This window comes from Falco rusticolus, chromosome 11 (assembly GCF_015220075.1).
Source record: "Falco rusticolus isolate bFalRus1 chromosome 11, bFalRus1.pri, whole genome shotgun sequence".
Lineage (NCBI taxonomy): Eukaryota > Metazoa > Chordata > Aves > Falconiformes > Falconidae > Falco > Falco rusticolus.
In genome coordinates, this window is record NC_051197.1 from 10,336,342 (window position 1) to 10,355,127 (window position 18,786).

At 50.0% G+C, this 18,786-nt stretch overlaps 1 protein-coding gene across 2 annotated transcripts; it reads left to right on the top strand.

The window, feature by feature from the left end:
- Positions 1 to 292: 292 nt before the first annotated feature.
- TMEM275 (transmembrane protein 275) lies at positions 293 to 15,018 on the top strand. Of its 2 annotated transcripts, none has more exons than XM_037404528.1 (6): positions 293 to 407; positions 1,825 to 1,929; positions 3,852 to 4,051; positions 4,134 to 4,216; positions 4,320 to 10,013; positions 10,654 to 15,018. In XM_037404528.1, the coding sequence occupies exon 6, from the start codon at positions 10,745 to 10,747 to the stop codon at positions 11,291 to 11,293; it is 549 nt and encodes a 182-aa protein (XP_037260425.1). In that variant the 5' UTR covers positions 293 to 407; positions 1,825 to 1,929; positions 3,852 to 4,051; positions 4,134 to 4,216; positions 4,320 to 10,013; positions 10,654 to 10,744; the 3' UTR covers positions 11,294 to 15,018. The 2 variants fall into 2 exon arrangements, with proteins under 2 accessions (XP_037260425.1, XP_037260426.1); XM_037404529.1 differs by lacking the exon at positions 293 to 407 and adding an exon at positions 953 to 1,066.
- The last annotated feature ends 3,768 nt before the right edge of the window (positions 15,019 to 18,786 follow it).

Below are 18,786 nucleotides of genomic sequence, written 5' to 3' on the forward strand. Positions count from 1 at the left end.
ATGTCATATGTAATATACAGTGTATAAAGTATAATATATTAACACACACTCAAATTTCAGTTTGTGAGGAGCCAACAGCCCTTGGACTAAAATCTCTACCACCACTTCTTTTAAAGAAGAAGATGTAACGCTGAGGTCTCTGATGAACTGCACTTGAAATGATGAGCTAGAGTTCCTAATGGGCACACTATGTGTTTTTGTCTCTTCCACATTAGCTACACTTTGGTCTGATCTGGCTAGCAGGGAAGTCCAGGATGTGACAGAGGAGAATGAATTGGGTGTTTGCCTCCTGGGTGAATAAAGTCATATAACTTCAGGCCTGCTCTTCCAGTGAAGCTGCTTGCTAATTAGTTTGCCAGTGGGAATCTCTGAGAATTAACCACAGGAGACATAACCCTCCCTGCAAGGTAATTAAAAATATTTGCCTCTTGCTGATGACTGACCCATTGATGTCTTCCTGTTTGAGAAAGCTTCATAAAAAATTACTGTACTGTTTGTGTAACAGGACAGCCACTGGCACAGATGCTTTCTGTCTGCTAACTTTCAGCTCAGTATTTCCAGAGGGTGACATAGGAAGGAGGAACTTGTTTGAATATCTAGAACCTTTGTTTGTTTGTTTGTTTGTTTGTGTGAAGGGAGGGAAAATGATCTCTAGATTATTTTTAAAAACCCCAACAAACCACAAAGGTGCTATGGAAGTAGATCATCTAATCAGAGGGTAGAGGCAAAGCTTTAATGATGCTGGACATCAGGCTGATGGTACCCACTGACTGCCCAGCTGAGATCCCCATTCTGTCCGGGGCCCAAATCCCAAGCAGTGTGGCACAAAGACAACTCTTTTATACCTTTCTCAGTCTGTCTCCCAGCACTGTCCTGTTCTGATTTCAGCTTCCTCAAGACTGTGTGTGGGAGTCTTGGCATGAGTGGATTGTGCAAGAGAGGTTGGGTCCATGTCAGGTCACAGCTCTTTGAATGGAGGGGCTTGATGGGTTCAGCTGGGCTCAGTGCTCTACAGGTGAGGAGTTGCCAGCACACTGAGGAGATGCAACCTGATGAGGAAATAAAGGTATTCTGCCTACAGTCTTTGGCTAAAATGGTTAATTGGGGGTTAATTGATCCCTGCTTTGAAAGTGTTGTATGTACAGCATGCACATGCATGGGGATGGGAGCATCTGCTAACAAATCTGGGAACAGCTGGCCCAGATGCTTTAGGTGATGAAGACAGTGCTGCAGGTGATAATAAGGCTCCCAAGTAATGCAGAGTAAAAGTAGGAGCTATCCCTGCTGAGATGCAGTGAGTATGCTGGATATTGCAGTTGTCCTGAAGGAGACTAGGTGTGAAATGTGGCTGCCAAGTCTCTCTGATCAGAAAAGCCAGTTTGGGTTTACATTCACAAACAACAAAAGCTTCATTCCTGATGTGACAACAGTCATATGGGACTAGGTAAAAAATAATCTACCTTCCCTATTCTGCCTCAACAGCTGTCAATAGCAGAGGCTTAGACTGCAAGGACCATGGCAAACCTAGAGCAAGCTTTCCCCTTCAGGCTATTCCCAGTGCTCAGAAACGCAGGGACATTGCAAGCCAGAAGCTGCAGCTGATCTGTTGTGTTTGACAGGTCCAGTTGCATCTGTGTTTTGGGTCTGAGCACATTAATACTGTTGTTCTGCACAGCGGAGTCCTGTGATTTTAATTACACACAGTACAAGGAGGCATCTCCTTCATGGGTTTAAATCCGCTGCACAGTAATTTCGCAGCTGCCTCTAGGAATGACAAATACTAACTTCTTTTTTGCTTCTATCTTTCTGTACTTGCTGTTATAGACAGATGAACATTGCTGCAGAAATTTGCCCTCTTCTAAACTGCCAGAGACAGCACAGAGCCATGAGACAGAGCTGGATCCTGCTGGAGTGCAAACATTGGGACAGGTGTGGTGGCATTTAGAATTGGTTTGGAGCAACAGCAGATTCAGTCTCGTTTCCTTCCCTTAAAAGGCAACTGCAGTGTAAATGCACAGAGCGGTGCCAGTTCTGGGAAGCCTTGTGGAAATCTGCAGGGGGATGTTTTTGCACTGACCTTTGTCTAATGATCTTACTGGACCATAAACTTCCAGGCACTTTCTGTCTCCCACATGCTCCACGTGTGATGGGTATGGTTCAGCAGGCAGCATCACAGGCTGCTGCTTTTTGGTCCTGTCGTGTGGGGGAATTGGGCTGTGGGTGTGCTGCTCTTATTGTAAGCATGGGTCTGCTCACACACTTTGACTCCAGTGTCAGTCCCAACAATAATCCTTTGAATTCTCTATGAAAGTATGGATCACCCTTACCCTTCCCACCTTTTTTCAGTTATTCTTGCAGAGAGAAACCACACAAAACCAGCAGGATGTCTAAGGGCTTCGTATGTGGTAGTCACCATTCTGACCTGCTTCAGACTGGGAGGTGGTGACACTGAAGCCCAGCCTTTGGGTGGCAAGAGTGCTTGAGCTAGATTTCTTTGTCATGTAAACCAGAGTCAGGAACTGACAATAGGAAAAGGCAGGCAGGCAATTTTGCCTCTCGGTCGGAAATTTCTGACTTAAACTAATCTCTGAATTCAGCAGAAGCTGGGAACAAACAGCTTCTCCCAGAGGTATGCCATTCCTAGTTAGCTGAGGCTTCGGATCTTGTCTGTAAAAACCACAGGTTTTCCCAGTTCCTGGCAAGTTTGAAATTGGGAGCCGTCAGCCATCAGTCTGGCAAAACCCACTTGGCAAATCATGAATGCTTGTGAGCTATCAAAACTCTGCAAGGCAATGAATCTGCTCTGATTTATACCAGTGGGAAATCTAGCCTTTAATTTTAGTTCTTGAATTAGCAGTGGTTTTAATCACGTGAATGCAGTCTGCCAGGTTGTCAGGGCCACATATGCAAAACTCAGAATTATTGCTTCAGTGGAGCCCTAAATATGTAGTGTTTCAGTAAAGCCTTTTTATTGGGTTTATGGACCATTAAGCAGAAAGTGTGATGGAGTCATGCGACAGCCAACCTGAAGCGGGCACGGCTGCCTTCATTGCTGCCTTTTGCAATTAGGGAACAGCTCACAGGTCATTTGGTATTAATTGGCCCCCTTTGGAGCTTGAGCGCCGTATGGATGCTATTATACAATGTGATAGCAGGGGACTCGAATCAATGACCCTGGCAGTCTCTTTCCCTCTGACAGCCACTGTTCCTAAATCAACATGGCTTATGGCCGTTTCCGTTGAGCGATGTGGAGCCACACCAAGAACGAGTTCAGCCACTCTGGTTTCTACCCAGCAACAGTCAGCAAACATGAAACACTAGTTCTGCCACGTGTGGAACTGTCTCTCACACGTGCCATGTGGAGACTTTCTCCAGAAAATCTTCCGCCATGTGCTCTCCCATCATCGCTTTTCTGGCGGGGAAGAGAACACTGAGCTATGTTGAACTTCATGTTACAGGGCCAGGGAATCCCTGGAGGGATACACTGCATCTCTGGAAAGGTCTGAAATGAGATTTCCCAATTGGTTCTTTCTGGAAGCCCAGGCAGTCAACATACCTGATCAGCACTGCTTTTCTCCTGCCTTCTTGCTCAAGTGATGATGCAGTGTGCTGCTGGCATTACCCAGGCTAAGGAGGAGAGAGTTTTCTTCCTCAGCAGGGGCTGAACCCCTTTCTTCAAAGCTTGTTTTTGCCTGAATTTCTAGGACGACCTGTAAGGTGACATGCAATACGATGCAGTAGAGGATGCTGCTGTACTAAGAATACTCAAGCTGGAGTAGTGCCTGGAGAATAGAGAGAAGTAAGTGTTCATTCCTCTTCAGTGATTTGTCTCTTTGACCTTTGTTTTTCAGCATCTCCATGTTACCTTTCTCCTTCTCTCTGGAGATCATGAAAGCAATCGTTTAAAAAAGAGGGGAGTGTGATTCATGTTCAGTCAGCTCCAGCCCGATTCGTTACAGGATTCTTCTGCAACAAGCTGGAGAAGAGCCTCTGGTCGGTTATTTCTGGCAGCACCCAGGCTGGTTACAGCAGTTTTGGGCATGGAGAGCAGGTGAGGGCACGTGCTTAAGCTGTGGAAGAATTACCTATACCCCATCCAGTGTGTAACTTGCCATTTGCCTTGTTCCCTGCAGTCACTAACTGCAAACAGCTGGTGACCGGCTTCTTAATGTGGGAGCTGAGATCTTGGCTACGCTTGCCACGGGGCTGGCATCAGGTGTGTTGTAGAGCAAGTACCTTTAAGCGTACCTGAGATCTGATTGCCGCTTAAAAACATTAGTTTTGCATCTGAGGACGGGTCGGTTTATTTTATTTGCCAGCTCCCACACCCTGAACATTTCCAGCTCTGGGAGGTCCTGTCTCAGCACCCCTCACCGCCGGCCGCTCAGCGAGGCGTCTCTCCAGCATCCCTCCAGGATCCAAGGGCACCCGGACACCAGCTGTATTTTTCTTTTTTATTTTTAATTTGTAACGTGCATTTCAAACCTCTCGCGTGTGAGAGCTCCCTGCAGCAGGCGGAGAGGCTGCATCTCGCTGCCGGGCTCCGGCGGCGGTTCCCCCCCCTCTCCCCGCGGCGGGCGGTTGTTCCCCGCCCCGGGGGCCGGGGCCGGGCTGGGGCGGCCCCTCGGCCGGGAGCGCTCCGGGGCTCTGCTTCTCCCCGGGGAAAAGCGGAGCTCTTGGGCCCCGGGCACCGCTGTCAGCTGGAGGGGGCGGGAGCTGCAGCCTTGGAGTAGAAAAGGAAGAAGAAGGCGGCGGGGAGCGGGCGAGCGCCGGCCGGTCAGCGGGGGAGGCGGCGGGGCTGCGCCTCGCTGGCACCGCGGGCTGGAGGGGGATGCGGCGGGGCGGCGATGCTGTGCCTGGACCCCCGTCTGCCTGAGGAGGAGAAGGACGGCACCCTCCGAGGGGATGGAGGAAAGTGGGGGGAGAAGGCAGCCCAGCTCGCACCGAGCCTGCTGAGCTCTCCCGGGGAGCGCTCGGGGCTCGCCGGGCACCCGAGCAAAGTTTCCCGAGCTCGGTGAGGCGAGGAGGAGGTATGCGAGATCCTTCTCCTACACAGCTGGGCTTCCAGCCCCGGCCCTGCTGGGGCTAGCCGCGGCTTTGCCAGCCCCGACTGAAGGTGAGGGGGAGACCCGGGGCACCCGCTCCCTCCATCGCCTTCCCCTGCTCCACGCTCCAGCCCAGGTAAGTGCCCATCCCCTCCAGACACTGGGGGTCTCTCCAGCCCTGCCGGAGACTTCCCCAGCACTTTGCCCAGGGAAAAAGTCTGTTGCTTCTCCCGATAGCTAAAGGGTGCGTGTGTGTGTGTGTGAGAGAGTCTCTCCGTGTGCAGGGGGTGGTTATAGCTGTCTGACTGCGGTTTCTGTTTGCTGATCACTGTCATTATTTCACTGTGCCATCACACCTCTAGAAAGGAGACTCATCTGGGTTCTGTCAAATATTTTGGCTGTGTTGCTGCAGTGAGATGGTGTGGAAAGGATGACAACTCGATTCTCCTCACTACAACTGAGGGAAGCGTGCTTAGCTGTGCATGCTGGTGTGGCTTTAAATGATGCTCCTAAAATGCTGGTTGAATATGTCAGTATGCCCTTTGAGCTCCAGGAGCTCTTGGAGCTGTGAAAGTCTGTCTTTGTCCCCCTGAGAATATAGGGAGGCATGGATATTGCCCTGGAAGGAATCACTGTAGCCTCTGGATTTCTGTGGCTGTAGCTTGGAGATACAGATAGATATTTTTGTGTAGCAGTGCTCGGCAGTAATGCATTTCAAGCTGAAATGTTGTTTGGAGAAAAAACCTAGACGCCAACTGATAAGAAAAGAACCTGTTTCACACAGAGAGCTCAAAGAGAACTTTTCACACTCCTGATGGAAAGGAAGTTGGTCATTTTGGACAGAATAATTTGGCTGGAAATTTTGTCATTTTTGAACCCATTAACTTTGCTGAATTGGAAGGTAAAAGCTGGCAGATATCGTCAGGCAGGACAGCAGTGGGAGCTGACCCACGTCAGTGAGGTCTTGTGGCTGCAAAGGGAATGGAGAGGGACCCTACTCCCCACAGCATCAGTGTGGGCTCTACGAGATGACAGGAGAACAAAGATGTTTCTGTTGTACGTGGCAATCAGAATAAAGATGGGCTTTGTGTTGTTGCAGGGTCTTATCAGGTAGAGGATGGTGTAAGGCATTGTGTGGCTTTGGTTTGTTTTTTTGCTTGATCCTCCACTGTTTACTGGCTTTCTCATCCCCATTTCATCTGGTTTTCCAGCAGGAATCCCCTGTGTATAATCCCTGATATTTTATATGGAGATCAAGAGAAGAGCAAATGGCGATCTGCTTTCTGAATGTTCCCAGTCATAGAATTATTTAGGTTGGAAAAAACCTTTGAGACCATCAAGTCAAACCATTAACCCGGCACTACCGAGACCACCGCTAAACCATGTCCCTAAGCATCACATCTATGTTTTTTGGACACCTCCGGGGGTGGTGACTCCACCACATCCCTGGGCAGCCTGTTCCAATGCTTGATCACTCTTTCAGGGAAGAAATTTTTCCCAATAACCGATCTAAACCTCCCCTGATGTAACTTGAGGTCATTTCCTCGTGTCCTGTCACTTGTTAGCTGGGAGAAAAGACCGACCCCCACCTGGCTGTAGCCTCCTCTCAGGGAGCTGTAGACAGTGATAAGGTCTCCCCTCAGCCTCCTTTTCCCCAGGCCAAACAGCCCCAGTTCCCTCAGCTGCTCCTCATAGGACTTGCTTTCTAGACCCCTCACCAGCTCCGTTACCCATCTCTAGACATGTTATAGCACCTCTACGTCCCTCTTGTCGTGAGGATCCCAAAACTCAACACAGTATTCGAGGTGCAGCCTCACCAGTACTGAGTACGGCGGGATGTACTGTTGGTTACGCCGTGGTGCATGTGCAGGTCATGTCCTAGCCCTGTGATGGTGCTATCTTCCAAGGTCTTCTGTCCTCAGGCTGATGGGAGAGGTCCCCACTGCAAGCAGGGCTCCCCTTAGATTCTCCAGTGTCTTCATTGCTTTCTGCTGGGAAAGGTCTGTTACACCGTGTAGGTGTCCCAAGCAAAGAGGATGGGAAAGAGGTTTTGTCTTGGACATAGCATGACCAGAACCCTTATGGTGCAGCTATAGAAAGGGTGTGACAGGTCCCAGAATTTCTCGTACAGTTCATGTGAGATCTCAACCTTGGCTCTATTTTTGACCGCTCCAGCTAGCTCTGTCCCATGGTTCTGGGTATATTTCCATATACATAATGTGACTGAGGCAGATTTGGTTCCCTGTGCTGTTCTTTGATGCCATCTCAGCAGGTTTGGTGGCTTGCTCCCTCAGTCACCCCCGGGTGCTTTTATTTCCCACCTAAGGGTGTGCAACACAAACCCTCGGATTATTGTCGCTACAGCTTCACCCTTCGGGCAGTGTCACAGCCCTCGTGTTAGACCTGGCCCTTGGAACTGACAGGCGCCGGTGTTGCGGCCGCAGATGTATCTGAGGAGGTCCAGGGCCCTGGGGTCTGTCACACTGCCTGCTCTGGTCTCTGACCTTTTGTGCAGGCTGATACTAATGCATCCCCAGACACCCAAGCTAGGACGGTGACTCCTGGCAAGCTACTCAGCACTGCTTTAGCCGCGGTGGTTTATTTGCAAACTTCCTTTCTTCCCTCTTTGCTTGCCAGGAGGCAGGTGGCTGTGTCCCTGGGCACAACCTGGGAGCTGTCTGCCTGTCCTAGGGTGGCCCAAGGAGCAGCCAGCGTCTTCTCCAGTCAAGTTGCAGGGTGAGAGGTCTCTGTCCTTATGTGCCACAGCCCTATTTCTGTACTGTAGAGCTGGTCCTCTCTTCTTCTGGGAAGCGGCCATGAAGGCCTGGGAAGGAGATGGTGACTGTACCCACCCTGAGTCCAGCTGGATCATTCTCTCATGTCATTTATCCTTCCAGAGCGGATCTATGGTTCTCTTTTACCTGCTGGGGTGAGCTGTCCTTGGATGGGCTGCCCTGGTGTATCATTGTGATGGTACCTGAAAGAGCCCTCTTATCCCCGTTCTCCCCTGTTACAGCCTGGGGAGGTCCAGTGTGGATTTTGCCCAAGGTTAAGCCCCTACGCTCACGGGGCTGTAACGATGAACAAAAATTGTCAAGCAGAGAAATGAGCTACCAGGGACTGTACAGGGTGATATCGCTGCAGCCTTGAAAGCAGCCAGAAACTGGCATGGTCTCTTTGGAGCGACTGCAGGTGACCACTGACAGATGTGATGGGCAACAGGTTGAAGCTATTCTTGAAAATCCGGGTGGGAGTATGACCTCTGGTCTCTGCCGTGCCGAGGAGCAAGGGCAGGTGGCTGGTTTGTACATCCTGACAGAGCCCAGCAGCTGTGATGGCAGCCCGGCTCGCCCATGCAGGGGAATTCTTGCAGGGTGGAAGCAGGTGAGTGATGAGGCATCAGGAAGGAGAAACCTGGTGGAGTGAATCTGTGATATGATTTAACCATGAGGAGCCACACGTTTCCCTGCTGAGCATTTTGCAGTGGGGGGGATGTAGAGCAAACTGAGGGACAGAGCCACACTGGGGTGCCTGCAGCCTCTGTGTGCCAAAGATTCAGGCTGGCATCTGTAAGAGCTGGGCTGAGAACAGTGCGTGTGCGTCTTTAACCAGAAGCTATCTTGCTGCTGGTCCAGGAGGCAGAATCAAGGCTCTAGCTCACATCAGTGTGCCAGGGTTCCTGAGCAGAACAAAAGGGCATTGCTGGAGAAACATATGTGTATGTGTTTAGCCTGGCTAATGGAGAAAATGCCCTTTTGCTCTCTAACGCTTTCAGTTCTACTGAACAGTCTTTGCCTGCAGAGATTCTCCTCCCCAGTCAGGCATCCCCTGATGAGAAAGGATTTAATCCTTCCGTGTGTCTGTCCCTGTCAGCTCCATCTGATGTCTCAGCTGAATAGGAACTTCGCTGGAAGTTCACTGCTGCACTTCATTCAGGTCTAAACAAAAGCCTAAGCGAAGGAAGCGCGGTATGACACCAGCTAGAGCAGCAGAGGGCTTTGCCTCAGCTGGAAGTGCAGGAAAATTTTATAACCAAGGAAACATGTTGAAAATGCCCAGCTGATCCCACTGGCATGTTTCAGGGTGATGGGTTGGTTTTTTTTTTTTAATTTAGTGGCTGCAGAGTGTTAATAGCACAGCAGTGATTCTTGGCTCTTACAGCAGAAACCTGTGCAGTGCCAGTTCCGCCCGCCCCCCCCCCCCCAGCAACCCTTTTGGAAGTGATTTGACAGCAGAGGAGGGAAGCAGCTAGGAAGCCAGGCAGGGGAGCAGGAGAGAGCAGACTGCTGTTGTTTGCAATCAGGCTGGGAAGAGAAATGCTCTCCTGCCTGTAAAATCAAAGGCATCGCCTACAAACTGCTGGCAGTTTGGCTTCCCAGCAAAGTATGGGGAACACAAAGCCAGCTCTTATCACATCCAGCAATCTCCTCCATGGAGAAGCTGCTGTTGTCAGTCAGGGCTGTGTGTTCCTGCCTTCCACGCTAGGCAGACCCCCACACGTGCTCTTTTACAGGTTCATTGTCTCAGTTTCCATGAGCCTCCATCCAGGAGCTGGTGTCGCTTGTGCAAGAACCTTACACACGTTTGGTTTTACAGTTGCTGAGGCAAACAAGCTTCCCTGCTCCCTTCTATGGGATCTCCTGTGATCACACCGAACGGGGTTTGATGCATAGTAGAAAACGTGGTCCTGCAGGCAAAACACTTACATTTGCTCTATTTTATCCTAGAATTCTGTGACTGATGGCAAGTCATTCAGTATCTGTGGATGGAGTTTGTCTCACTGAACATCGAACTGCTGACTGCTCGATCTCCTAACTGCTCGATCTCCAAGGTTCCCTCTGTAGTCAGCTCAGCCCTCCACTGTGGACATTTTTTCTCAGATGTTCTGGATCATCTTCAGTGACCTTTTATTCTCCACTGGCTAGAAAGGCAACCTGGATGACTGGTTTCAGTTACTGGACAACTGAGGTGTGGAGCAGAGTCCCGCTTTCTGTTACCATTTGGGACCTTTACCCATCAAAGAATATGTTGCACTCATGTTGCAGTGAGGGATGTTCAGAGCAGTACTGTGGTCTCTTACTTTGGGCAGGTGTTGTGTGGGTGATGACAAACGCTGTGAAACCAGCTACTGCCCAAATGGGCAGCGGGACATACTGCCTGTCCTGAAGAACCTGTATTTTAAGGGAAGGGTGGATGGAGTAGAGGGAGCATCAAGAGGTGTATGCAGCACGTCTCAAACCCATGTGAGAAACATCAGAGCTCGTGATGTGGGTCTGTCCAGCCATGCTGCTGCAATGCTGGGCTGTGGCTCAGACTTTAGGCAGAGCCAAGCGTAGGCTCTGGGCCATCACGTGGTTGGATTCACTTGGGTGTCATCCATCTGGATGGCAAAGGGTGTTGAGCACGCTGGGCTTAGTGCTCCAGCCTGAGGCTGACTGCACGTGGCCACCATGGACAGGGAGAGCCCAGACTTGAGAGCAAGCTTGGATTTGTATTTGGTTGCTGATACCAGCAAACCCAGAGAAGATTCTGGTCACCATGAATGGTGATGGTAAGGGGCCTTTGGTTTATTGCTCTAACAGCTGCATGCTTTTTTATTCCTCTCCAGGGATTTCAAGGCAGCAGGAGACCAGAGCTAGCCTTCTCAATACAGTATACACCTAGCCAGGACTGAAGCAACTTCTGAGACTCATCTCAACATGTTCAGTGAGAAGAGCAGCGCCTCTTTGTCCCAGAAACCCACCCAGAAAAAGACACGACCTCAGGGCCTCCCCTCCCCCGCTCTCTGCTGCGCTTGTGGACTTTGCATCATGCTAGCAGGGATCAACATCACTTTAGTGGGAGCATTTGCCTTTGGGACCTTCCTCCCTGTGAACAACCCTCCCATCATCATCGGACCCATCTTGCTGGTGGTGGCCTTCACATTCTTTGGTGCCTGCTGCATCTGCAGCCGCAGGCCTCCAGCTCATGGAGCCAGGAAATCCAAACCAGGCTCCAACATTGGGCTCATCAAACCTGGCAACACAGCCTTTGAAATTGAAACTAGCGAGCACACAGTGCAGGATACCACTGCCGTTCAGCTGAGCCCCACAAATTCCCCCATCTCCTCGAAAAAGTCCACGCCAGTTCATGAGAACACGAAGACTTGCAAGCTCTTCACCATGGAAGGCAATGGGCCGGTGGCCAAGTACACCACAGGAGGAGAGGCAATACAGCTCAACTTGCCCAGGGACCTGGCTGCATCCTAAACCCAGGCAGAGCTTTTGTTAGCAGCCAGCCAGATGTGCGATGGGTGGGCTGGAGATCTGTGATGCACCATTGGTTAGAGGTGTGGGAAAGGTCCTTGTGAAAAGCCAGCAGACAGACAGGTACCTCTGGATCATTTTAAGGGAGGTGGATACAACAGCAGAGAAGTTCCGGATTTTTGTTGAAAGGAACATGCCCATTACATGGCTTTCTAAAAGAAAATTGATGATGATGTTGCTGTGAAAGGTTGACTCTCAGTTCCTGGGAAGACACAGGCTGTTTGGGGGAGCAGATAGGAAGAGGGCTGAATTAATTTGTCTAGCATAACATGGAAATGTGAGGGCTGGAAGGAGGGGCTACGCAGGGCTGACAAATGACAGCTCTTTCTTCTCAGAAGTGAAGCAATTCTTGAACATAAAAGAAGCAGGAATGCAGTAAATTACAGCTTGCTGCCACTCAGTTACAAGATTTCAGCATTTTTAGTGCCAGGCTTTTTGGCAGTAGGGACAAAGCTATGTGTTTGCTATTGAAAAAGCAGTGTGAAACAATCTCCCCTCTCTTGAAAATCCTTGCCCCATCTTGCCTTCATTTGGGCGATTTACCACCTATTCTAAGAGACGGCAAATCTACAAGGATCACAATTGGCACCGGTATTTTCCTCTTGTTTTAATCAGTTTGATGATCAACTGATTATTTGATCACTGTGCTGCTCAGTGCAGTAGGTATCTTAGAAGGTCAGCCAAGCTGAATCCTCGAGGATAAGCTCCTCGAGTAACCAGAGACTGGCAGGAGCCTGCAAATTAAATTTTTGGGCAACGATTATGTACCAAGTGCTAGGCACTTTCCTTTCCATCTCTTTGTGGAAGGCTGGCCTGGGACACACATCAGCTTGCAGCAGGGGGCAAATAACTGTATGGGCTTCAGCATAGCTGTGCTAGAAGGTGGTGAGTGTATCTCCTTCCCTGAAGATCCATTACACAGAGTGGGCAATCAGGAGTGGACCTCCTTGCTGCAGGAAACTGGCTGCTCGGTGTGCTCATGGGCTTGCAAAGCAACGGGCTGTGTTTGCAGAAGAGAACTGATCAAGAGCTGTTCAACGCAAAGACACCCCATCTCCCTGATCTGATGCTGCAAATCGTTGCTGCAAAGGCTTTGTGTTCTTCCCTGGGTGACCCCAGCTGGGAGGACAGCACTGTGCTGATGGGCCATTGCTCTGACTCCTGTAGGGGCTGTTCACATGTTTTATGAGATGTGGGACCAGTGTAGAGAAGGACAGATGTGCTAGGCAGGACCCGTATGTGGGGAGGCAGCACCAGAAGGATGGATTTTGAGCAGGAACAGCTGCATAGGTTTTCTGTTTATGGAAATTCTATATTTGAAATAGGGGTCTTGGGACTCATAGTGACTAGGAAGTCTTATGGACACAAGAGTAATCGTACCAGATCGTTCCAAAGGCCCAGCTAGCCCAGCATCCAATTTCTGACAACGCCAAGAGCAAGGTCTGGAGAAGAGCATAAAGCTGGGGCAAACCCAGGGTGTTGCTTGCCCAAAATGCTCTCCTAGCCTCCAATGCACTATTGCTTAGGAGCTTCCTGAGCTGGAAGTGGTGCCTGTATTCAGTAGCCCTGAATGGATTGCTTCTTGACAAAATAATCCCTTTGCGCCTTGAATGTCTGTGAGGTTTCATTATTTATGATCCTGCAGCGGGGAGTTGCGCAGTTTCATGAGAGGCCATAAAAGTTCTCTATCCTTGGTTTATTTTCATCCTGCACCCTGCTGGTTCCCTTTGATGCCCCAAGTTTCCCAGATTAGGAGGACCAGCAACCAGTCCATGCCGCCCACCACTCAGGTTTTCTGTGGCCTTTGTTATGTTTCCTTCAGCCAGCTCTTGCGTCACATCCCATCTGTAATGGTTCCCATTCAGCCCAGCGCCAGCTGTTTGCTAGGCTGAGGACAACAGAGCCCTGAGGTGTCAGCCGGCAGAAATGGGTGTCTGGAGAGGTGGGAGGGCTGCAGGGAAAGGAGGAGGAGGAGCAGAGGGAGAGGTTGTGACGTGGCCATGGGCCACCAGCAGACCTCTGCATGGCCGGGCTTTGAGAGCTGTATGGCTGGTGTGCTGAGTTGCGTGGTGGCATGTGGGGTCATGGGGGACCTGGAGAGAAGAGTCAAGGTGCTGTACAGCCCATGCATGAGGTGTCCTGGTTGCTCTGGGGAGCTGCTGTGCAGCTGATGTCCCCTTCATGAGCTGGGGTAGGATGAGGTTGAATTTCATTCCTTGATGAGAGGCAAGCAAACTCTCTTGCTGTGGGTCCTCCTTGAGTGCTCCAACAGTTCCCTGCCTTGAACATCTGCTTCTACACCAGGGGATTACCCCTGTGATTTTATCAGGGCTGGTCTACTGGCTAGGAGGGGCAGAAGCAGGCTTAGGAGAAGGATGTTTGTGTGGGCCTGGGAAGATGTGGTTTCAAGTCTCTGGTACAGACTCCAGGTCCTGGGCAAATAATTTCATTGTGCTACTGCTCAGCTCCCTGCCTGTGCGAGAGCGAAAACCTTCTCCCGACTGCACTGAAAGCTGCGTTAAAGATGTACACATTGCCAAGCAGCACGTTGGTGTTGGCACACCTGAGTCTGGATGTTGCTTGAAGATGGGTGAATCTGTATGGTCTGATCTCTGCACGCTCTCCATTAGAGCTCATTGTCACGGGTGGGCTCTGCCTCCAGCACCGGCTGCCCTTTGGCACACGGGAACTGCTGTAGCAATTAAACAGAACAGCTCGCCGATGTAGGTTTGATTCCCAGCTTGCTGGCTCACTATCCTTTTGGAGTAGCACACAACAGGCTGGAAGTCCTTTAGAGGCATTGACCACATGAATACGGTTACTGCAGCACTTTCCTTTGAGCGCTTGGAGCCAAAAACATACTGACACCAAGTGGTAACCACACAACTCTTTTCTCTACTCGCTGAAGGTTTGAAAGCCAAGCCTGGAGTGTGCGTACTGGAATCACTCCGTATTGCAGCTGCGCCGTGAAATGCTACCAGTGATGGATCGTGCAGTGGCGTATCCCATACAAATGAAGGCAAAAGCCCCTTGGGCAGGAACGGAGGCAGAAGCAGGACTTTGCGGGGAGTCTAGGAGTTTAGCCTGGTTCGCACTGGTGGTGTGGCATCCCAGCCGGTACCGTACAGGGAACTCTGACATAGCCCCGACACCTGGTGCATCCTGCGCAGCACGTGCAGGTCACTGTAAAGCTGGTGTTGCTCTGGGAGTTGGCACCCTTGGGACCCAAGAGACAACAACCAGCAGAGATTGTGCCTGGGCAAGCAGAGATGTAGGACCAGTGAGATTCTGATCCCCTGGTGCGGTGGGTCTGTATGCCAAGCTGTGACCACAACTGCCTGCCTGCACAGCAAGGTGGGCATGGGAACATCTGCTGCCTTCTGAAGCATGAATGCCCTGCTTTTGCCTTTTTCTGTCTTTCAGGATTTCCACGTCTGTCTGTCTGTCTGTCTCCGTGATTGGCCGTGACTAATGTGAATCTCGCGCCTCCTTTGTGTAGTGGAGACAGGGAGAGTATCTTGTTCTCTAAGTCAGCATTTCTGGTGTGAGTCTTTTTTAAAATTACTATTTGCATGTGTGCCATGTGGAATTTGGAGAAGACAGACTCATTAAAATGATTGCACTCAGTAAGCATTTGGCCTGCCTGCTCTTTCACTCTACCAGCCACCTTCTCCCTTACCCCCAGACTATGTGTGCCCCAAGGCTGTCTGTATTCATTTTGCCTTGTGCTCCCCACTCTCTAAATTGTCTAAATTTGTCTAAAATTGTCAAACCCAATGTCTAAAATTGCTTGATTTTAGACAGTGCAAGCAGCTGCAAGGAAAAAGCATCCCTATGAGTTCATGTTGCCTCTTGAATGCCGTTGCTTATTGAAGCACCGGTTGCCTAAGCACTGGTCCCACCGCAGACTCCCGCTGTCATTGCTTTGGCTAACACAGGAATAGCCCAATTTAGCTGCCTTTTTCTGCATGTGTGTGTTAACCCCCAGCTGTGTACCTGAACAGGCCTCCAGTTTATTAGGGACACAGGAGGAGCAGGTTTGTGGTCTGGGGTGGGTGAAGACCATGGGCTGTTCTGAATTCCACCCCTTGGGTACTGGAGGACTGGACTGGGTTATTTTAGCTGATCCTACCCAGCCCTGGGTATAGATGGTGTTTAATTTATGGTGCGGGTAAGGGGTGGAATCTGTATCTGTGTGTGTTTGTGTGTGTCTAGGATTGGTGCCATCACCTTTCCATGCTCCTTCTGGGCTTAGCCCAACATGGTCTCCTGGAGATGAGTCAAGGAGGGATAGCACAGCGAGAATAAAGAGGATTTGAGAGGCTTGCAAATTCACCTCGTCAAAGGGCTTCTCTCCCATGTGCAGCCAAGTGATTGGAGAAGAGAGGAAATCTCTCTGTTCCAGGCAGGCTGGCTGGTTAAAGACCTGGGAAATGAGCTGGCTAAGAAGGCTCCACTGACAATGTGTGTAAAATGAAAACCTGCTCCCTTCAGAAAGGATTTTTTTTGGCCATTAGGAAGAACTCCCTGGAAGGATTTTTCTTTTTTAAAAGTGGGACCAGAGAGAAAAGCATAGAGGAGGGTTTGCTGAGCATCCAATTCTGCCCTCCTGGACTTGCAGCCTGCAGCATTCCTGCCATGGCAGCTGCCCAGCGCTAACCTGGACCATGAGCTTCCCTCTCCATCTGGAAGAATAAAACAGAAACATTACATGAAATGTAATTAGCGTTTTCTAATTCCCTGCCCAACTTTATTTGTAGCTAGTTTATTTCCTTTTACTCTTGTACCAACAATGGCTTTAATCAAGATGCCTTTTTGCCTCCTAGAAATTTGTATCCCTGAAACATTGTGAAAACCCCCCATCTGTTAAAAAAAACCAAACCAACAACAACCAACCACACCAAAAAAACCCTTTGATATCATTAGTCTCCAATAAGTCCATAGCAAACGTGGTCAATCTAGAGGCTGAAAGGCTGGTTATCTCCAGCTGTCAGATGCTGTCTGCTCAGCTGAGCTTTCACATCCATGGGAGAGACCCTCAGACACTGCTGGCTGCCCCCCTACAACATACTCCAGGAGAGGCTCGTATATTTGTTTTCTAAAACTCTCGGCTATCAGACCGGTGACTGCAAAGAGCTCTTCATTTGGGATGGCCTCAGAGTGACACTCCTGCCCCTGTCCCCAGGGTGGTGTGAAGCCACAGGAGATGCTCATCCTCCGCAGCAGCACCCCCTTCTAGATGGACCAAGGGTATGGAGCATCTTCCCTGGTGTTGTCTTACAGCATTTGCTTTCTCATACTTCCTAGGGAAGCTGGGAGCTTGACTTTTTTCATTTTAATATCAATTTAAAACTCTTGGAGACTGGCTCCATGCAATGGTGGCTAGTTTGGGGGCTTCTGCTGTCCCAGCTGCCCCCACTGCTGCCCCAGAGAGCTCCAACAAGGAGGGGATCACCCAGGCTCACAGTGAACCACCAGGCAGCTGGACTATCAGGGTTGGTCAGCGAGGATTGCTCCGTACAGGCTCGTTTCCATGGCTTTGTTCAGTCTAATTTATAGAGTTCACGGGGAAAAGATTTCTCCGTTTCCATCAACAGATCTCCTGCTACTTGTAATTACTCTCAGTCTCTGTAGGACCTGCACATGCTGACAGGGCTTTGAATTCTCAGAGCACAGAGGATGTCAGGACTGGGAGGACAGATTATGTTTTTCAAGGCATCCTTGCATACAAAGACTCCCCAGGAGTTTTTCCAGGGAGCACATATTCATCAGGAAATTCTCATTTCCTGAAATTCGCTGGTCCTGAGAAGACACTGGTTCTCATGATGCTTTTGCCAGGAAAAAACTTCCCAGGGTCCAGATGAAATTTCCGATCCGAACACTTGAGAATTGCTCTATTATTCAATCCTCCAGACACCCCTAAAATGAGATCTTGCTGGGCTCTGTCTCCACATGAGGACCAAACTTCAAAAGCAGTTTTGGGGCTACAGTCCCCTGCTTTTAATCAAGTCCAAAAAGCCAGATCTCTCTGCAATGGTGCTTTTACTAAGCCGTGCCTCCCGAGATCTGCGTACCCTCCCGAAACCATCGCAGGAGGTCTCCCCTGCTGAAATCTTTGCTGGAGTGTCTGGCATCAGTCTGCTGTGACAATGAACACAGCTTCCAGTGTGGCTCTCTGGCCTGGTGCCAGATGGGTATTTAATGAAGTTTTCTATAAAGTCGGACAGAAAAATGATTTCTTTTGCTGGCACATAGGCAGAAAAGATGCTTCTTTTGGAGACAAATCTTCCTCTGTTATCTTGGTACGAGAAATCAGTATGATTTATGGTTCGTCTTTTTATCTCCAGCTGAGCCAGGCGAAGATGATGCTGTCATTAGGAGCTGATCCTCCTCTCGTTGCGAGTGGCTGGTGCTTTATCCTGTTTGCTGTCTCTGGGGCTCTGCACTCTCCTTTTGGAGACTGATTTTGCATGTGTGAAGGACATGCTGCCAGCAAACCCAAGGGGGCTGGCTTCTGCAGCCTCCTTAGGGGTAGGCCCATTGCTGCTCTCTGTGCCCCATGGCTGTTGTGCAAATAAGCAGCTTTGATTTCTGGGTTGGGAACCTTCCATGGGGCCATCGAGTTCACTGGTGAAAAATAACCTTTGGCTAGAAATTACAGCTGCACGCGGGAGCGGCAGAGCTGTTTGCTCCAGGGAATGAGGCAAACCCAGGTAGTAGAGCATGGAAAGCTCCCTGAGGCTGCTTTCAGCGCCGCACTGCGTGATGGTCCCCAAAAGGCTTTTCTTTCTTGTCCTTCATCTGGAAACACTGACCAGCCCCAAAACCAAGGCATATTTTTGCTGCATCCTTGCTGGATAAACCCTTTTTCATGGCCATAAATCCCTGGAAATCCCACTGAATGCAGTCTTACACTGTGGTGATGGCCAGTGGTCCCATCCATGCCTCTGGTGTTCCACTATGTAGGCACAAGTAAGGCAGCCCCTGCTCTGGCTAAAGAGAAAGACAGCAGGTAAGAAAGGAAACTGAGGCACAGAGCTGAAAAGGGGGTCTCAGCTGAAAGCATTAATCTTGATTTTCCCAGAGAAAGAAAAAACCCTCAACTCTCAGCATCTGTAACATCCTGGGGCAAGGATTTCCATGCCTTAACTCTGTGTTGCACGGAGACCCACCTGCTTGAGCATGCTGGCTTTATTTGAAAGAGGGAGGAAAACCCACCTCTTTTCTTGATTAAACCTCAAAATCACCTTTTGGGTGGGCCACATTAGGACACTCCAGAAACAGCTGTAGATTCCCTTGTTCAGGGCAGCGATATCCAAGGGTGAGAGATACAGAGGTGGGTTTTCTCTGCAGGGAACGGAGCGAAGAACTTAGTGAACCTGTTGGCTGTTGTTCTCCTGGCGTGATGCATTTCCCTGGCATAACGCTGAATCTCC

Excerpts from the sequence above, each read along its gene's own strand:
- TMEM275 (XM_037404528.1), top strand. The coding sequence starts at position 10,745 with ATGTTCAGTGAGAAGAGCAGCGCCTCTTTGTCCCAGAAACCCACCCAG.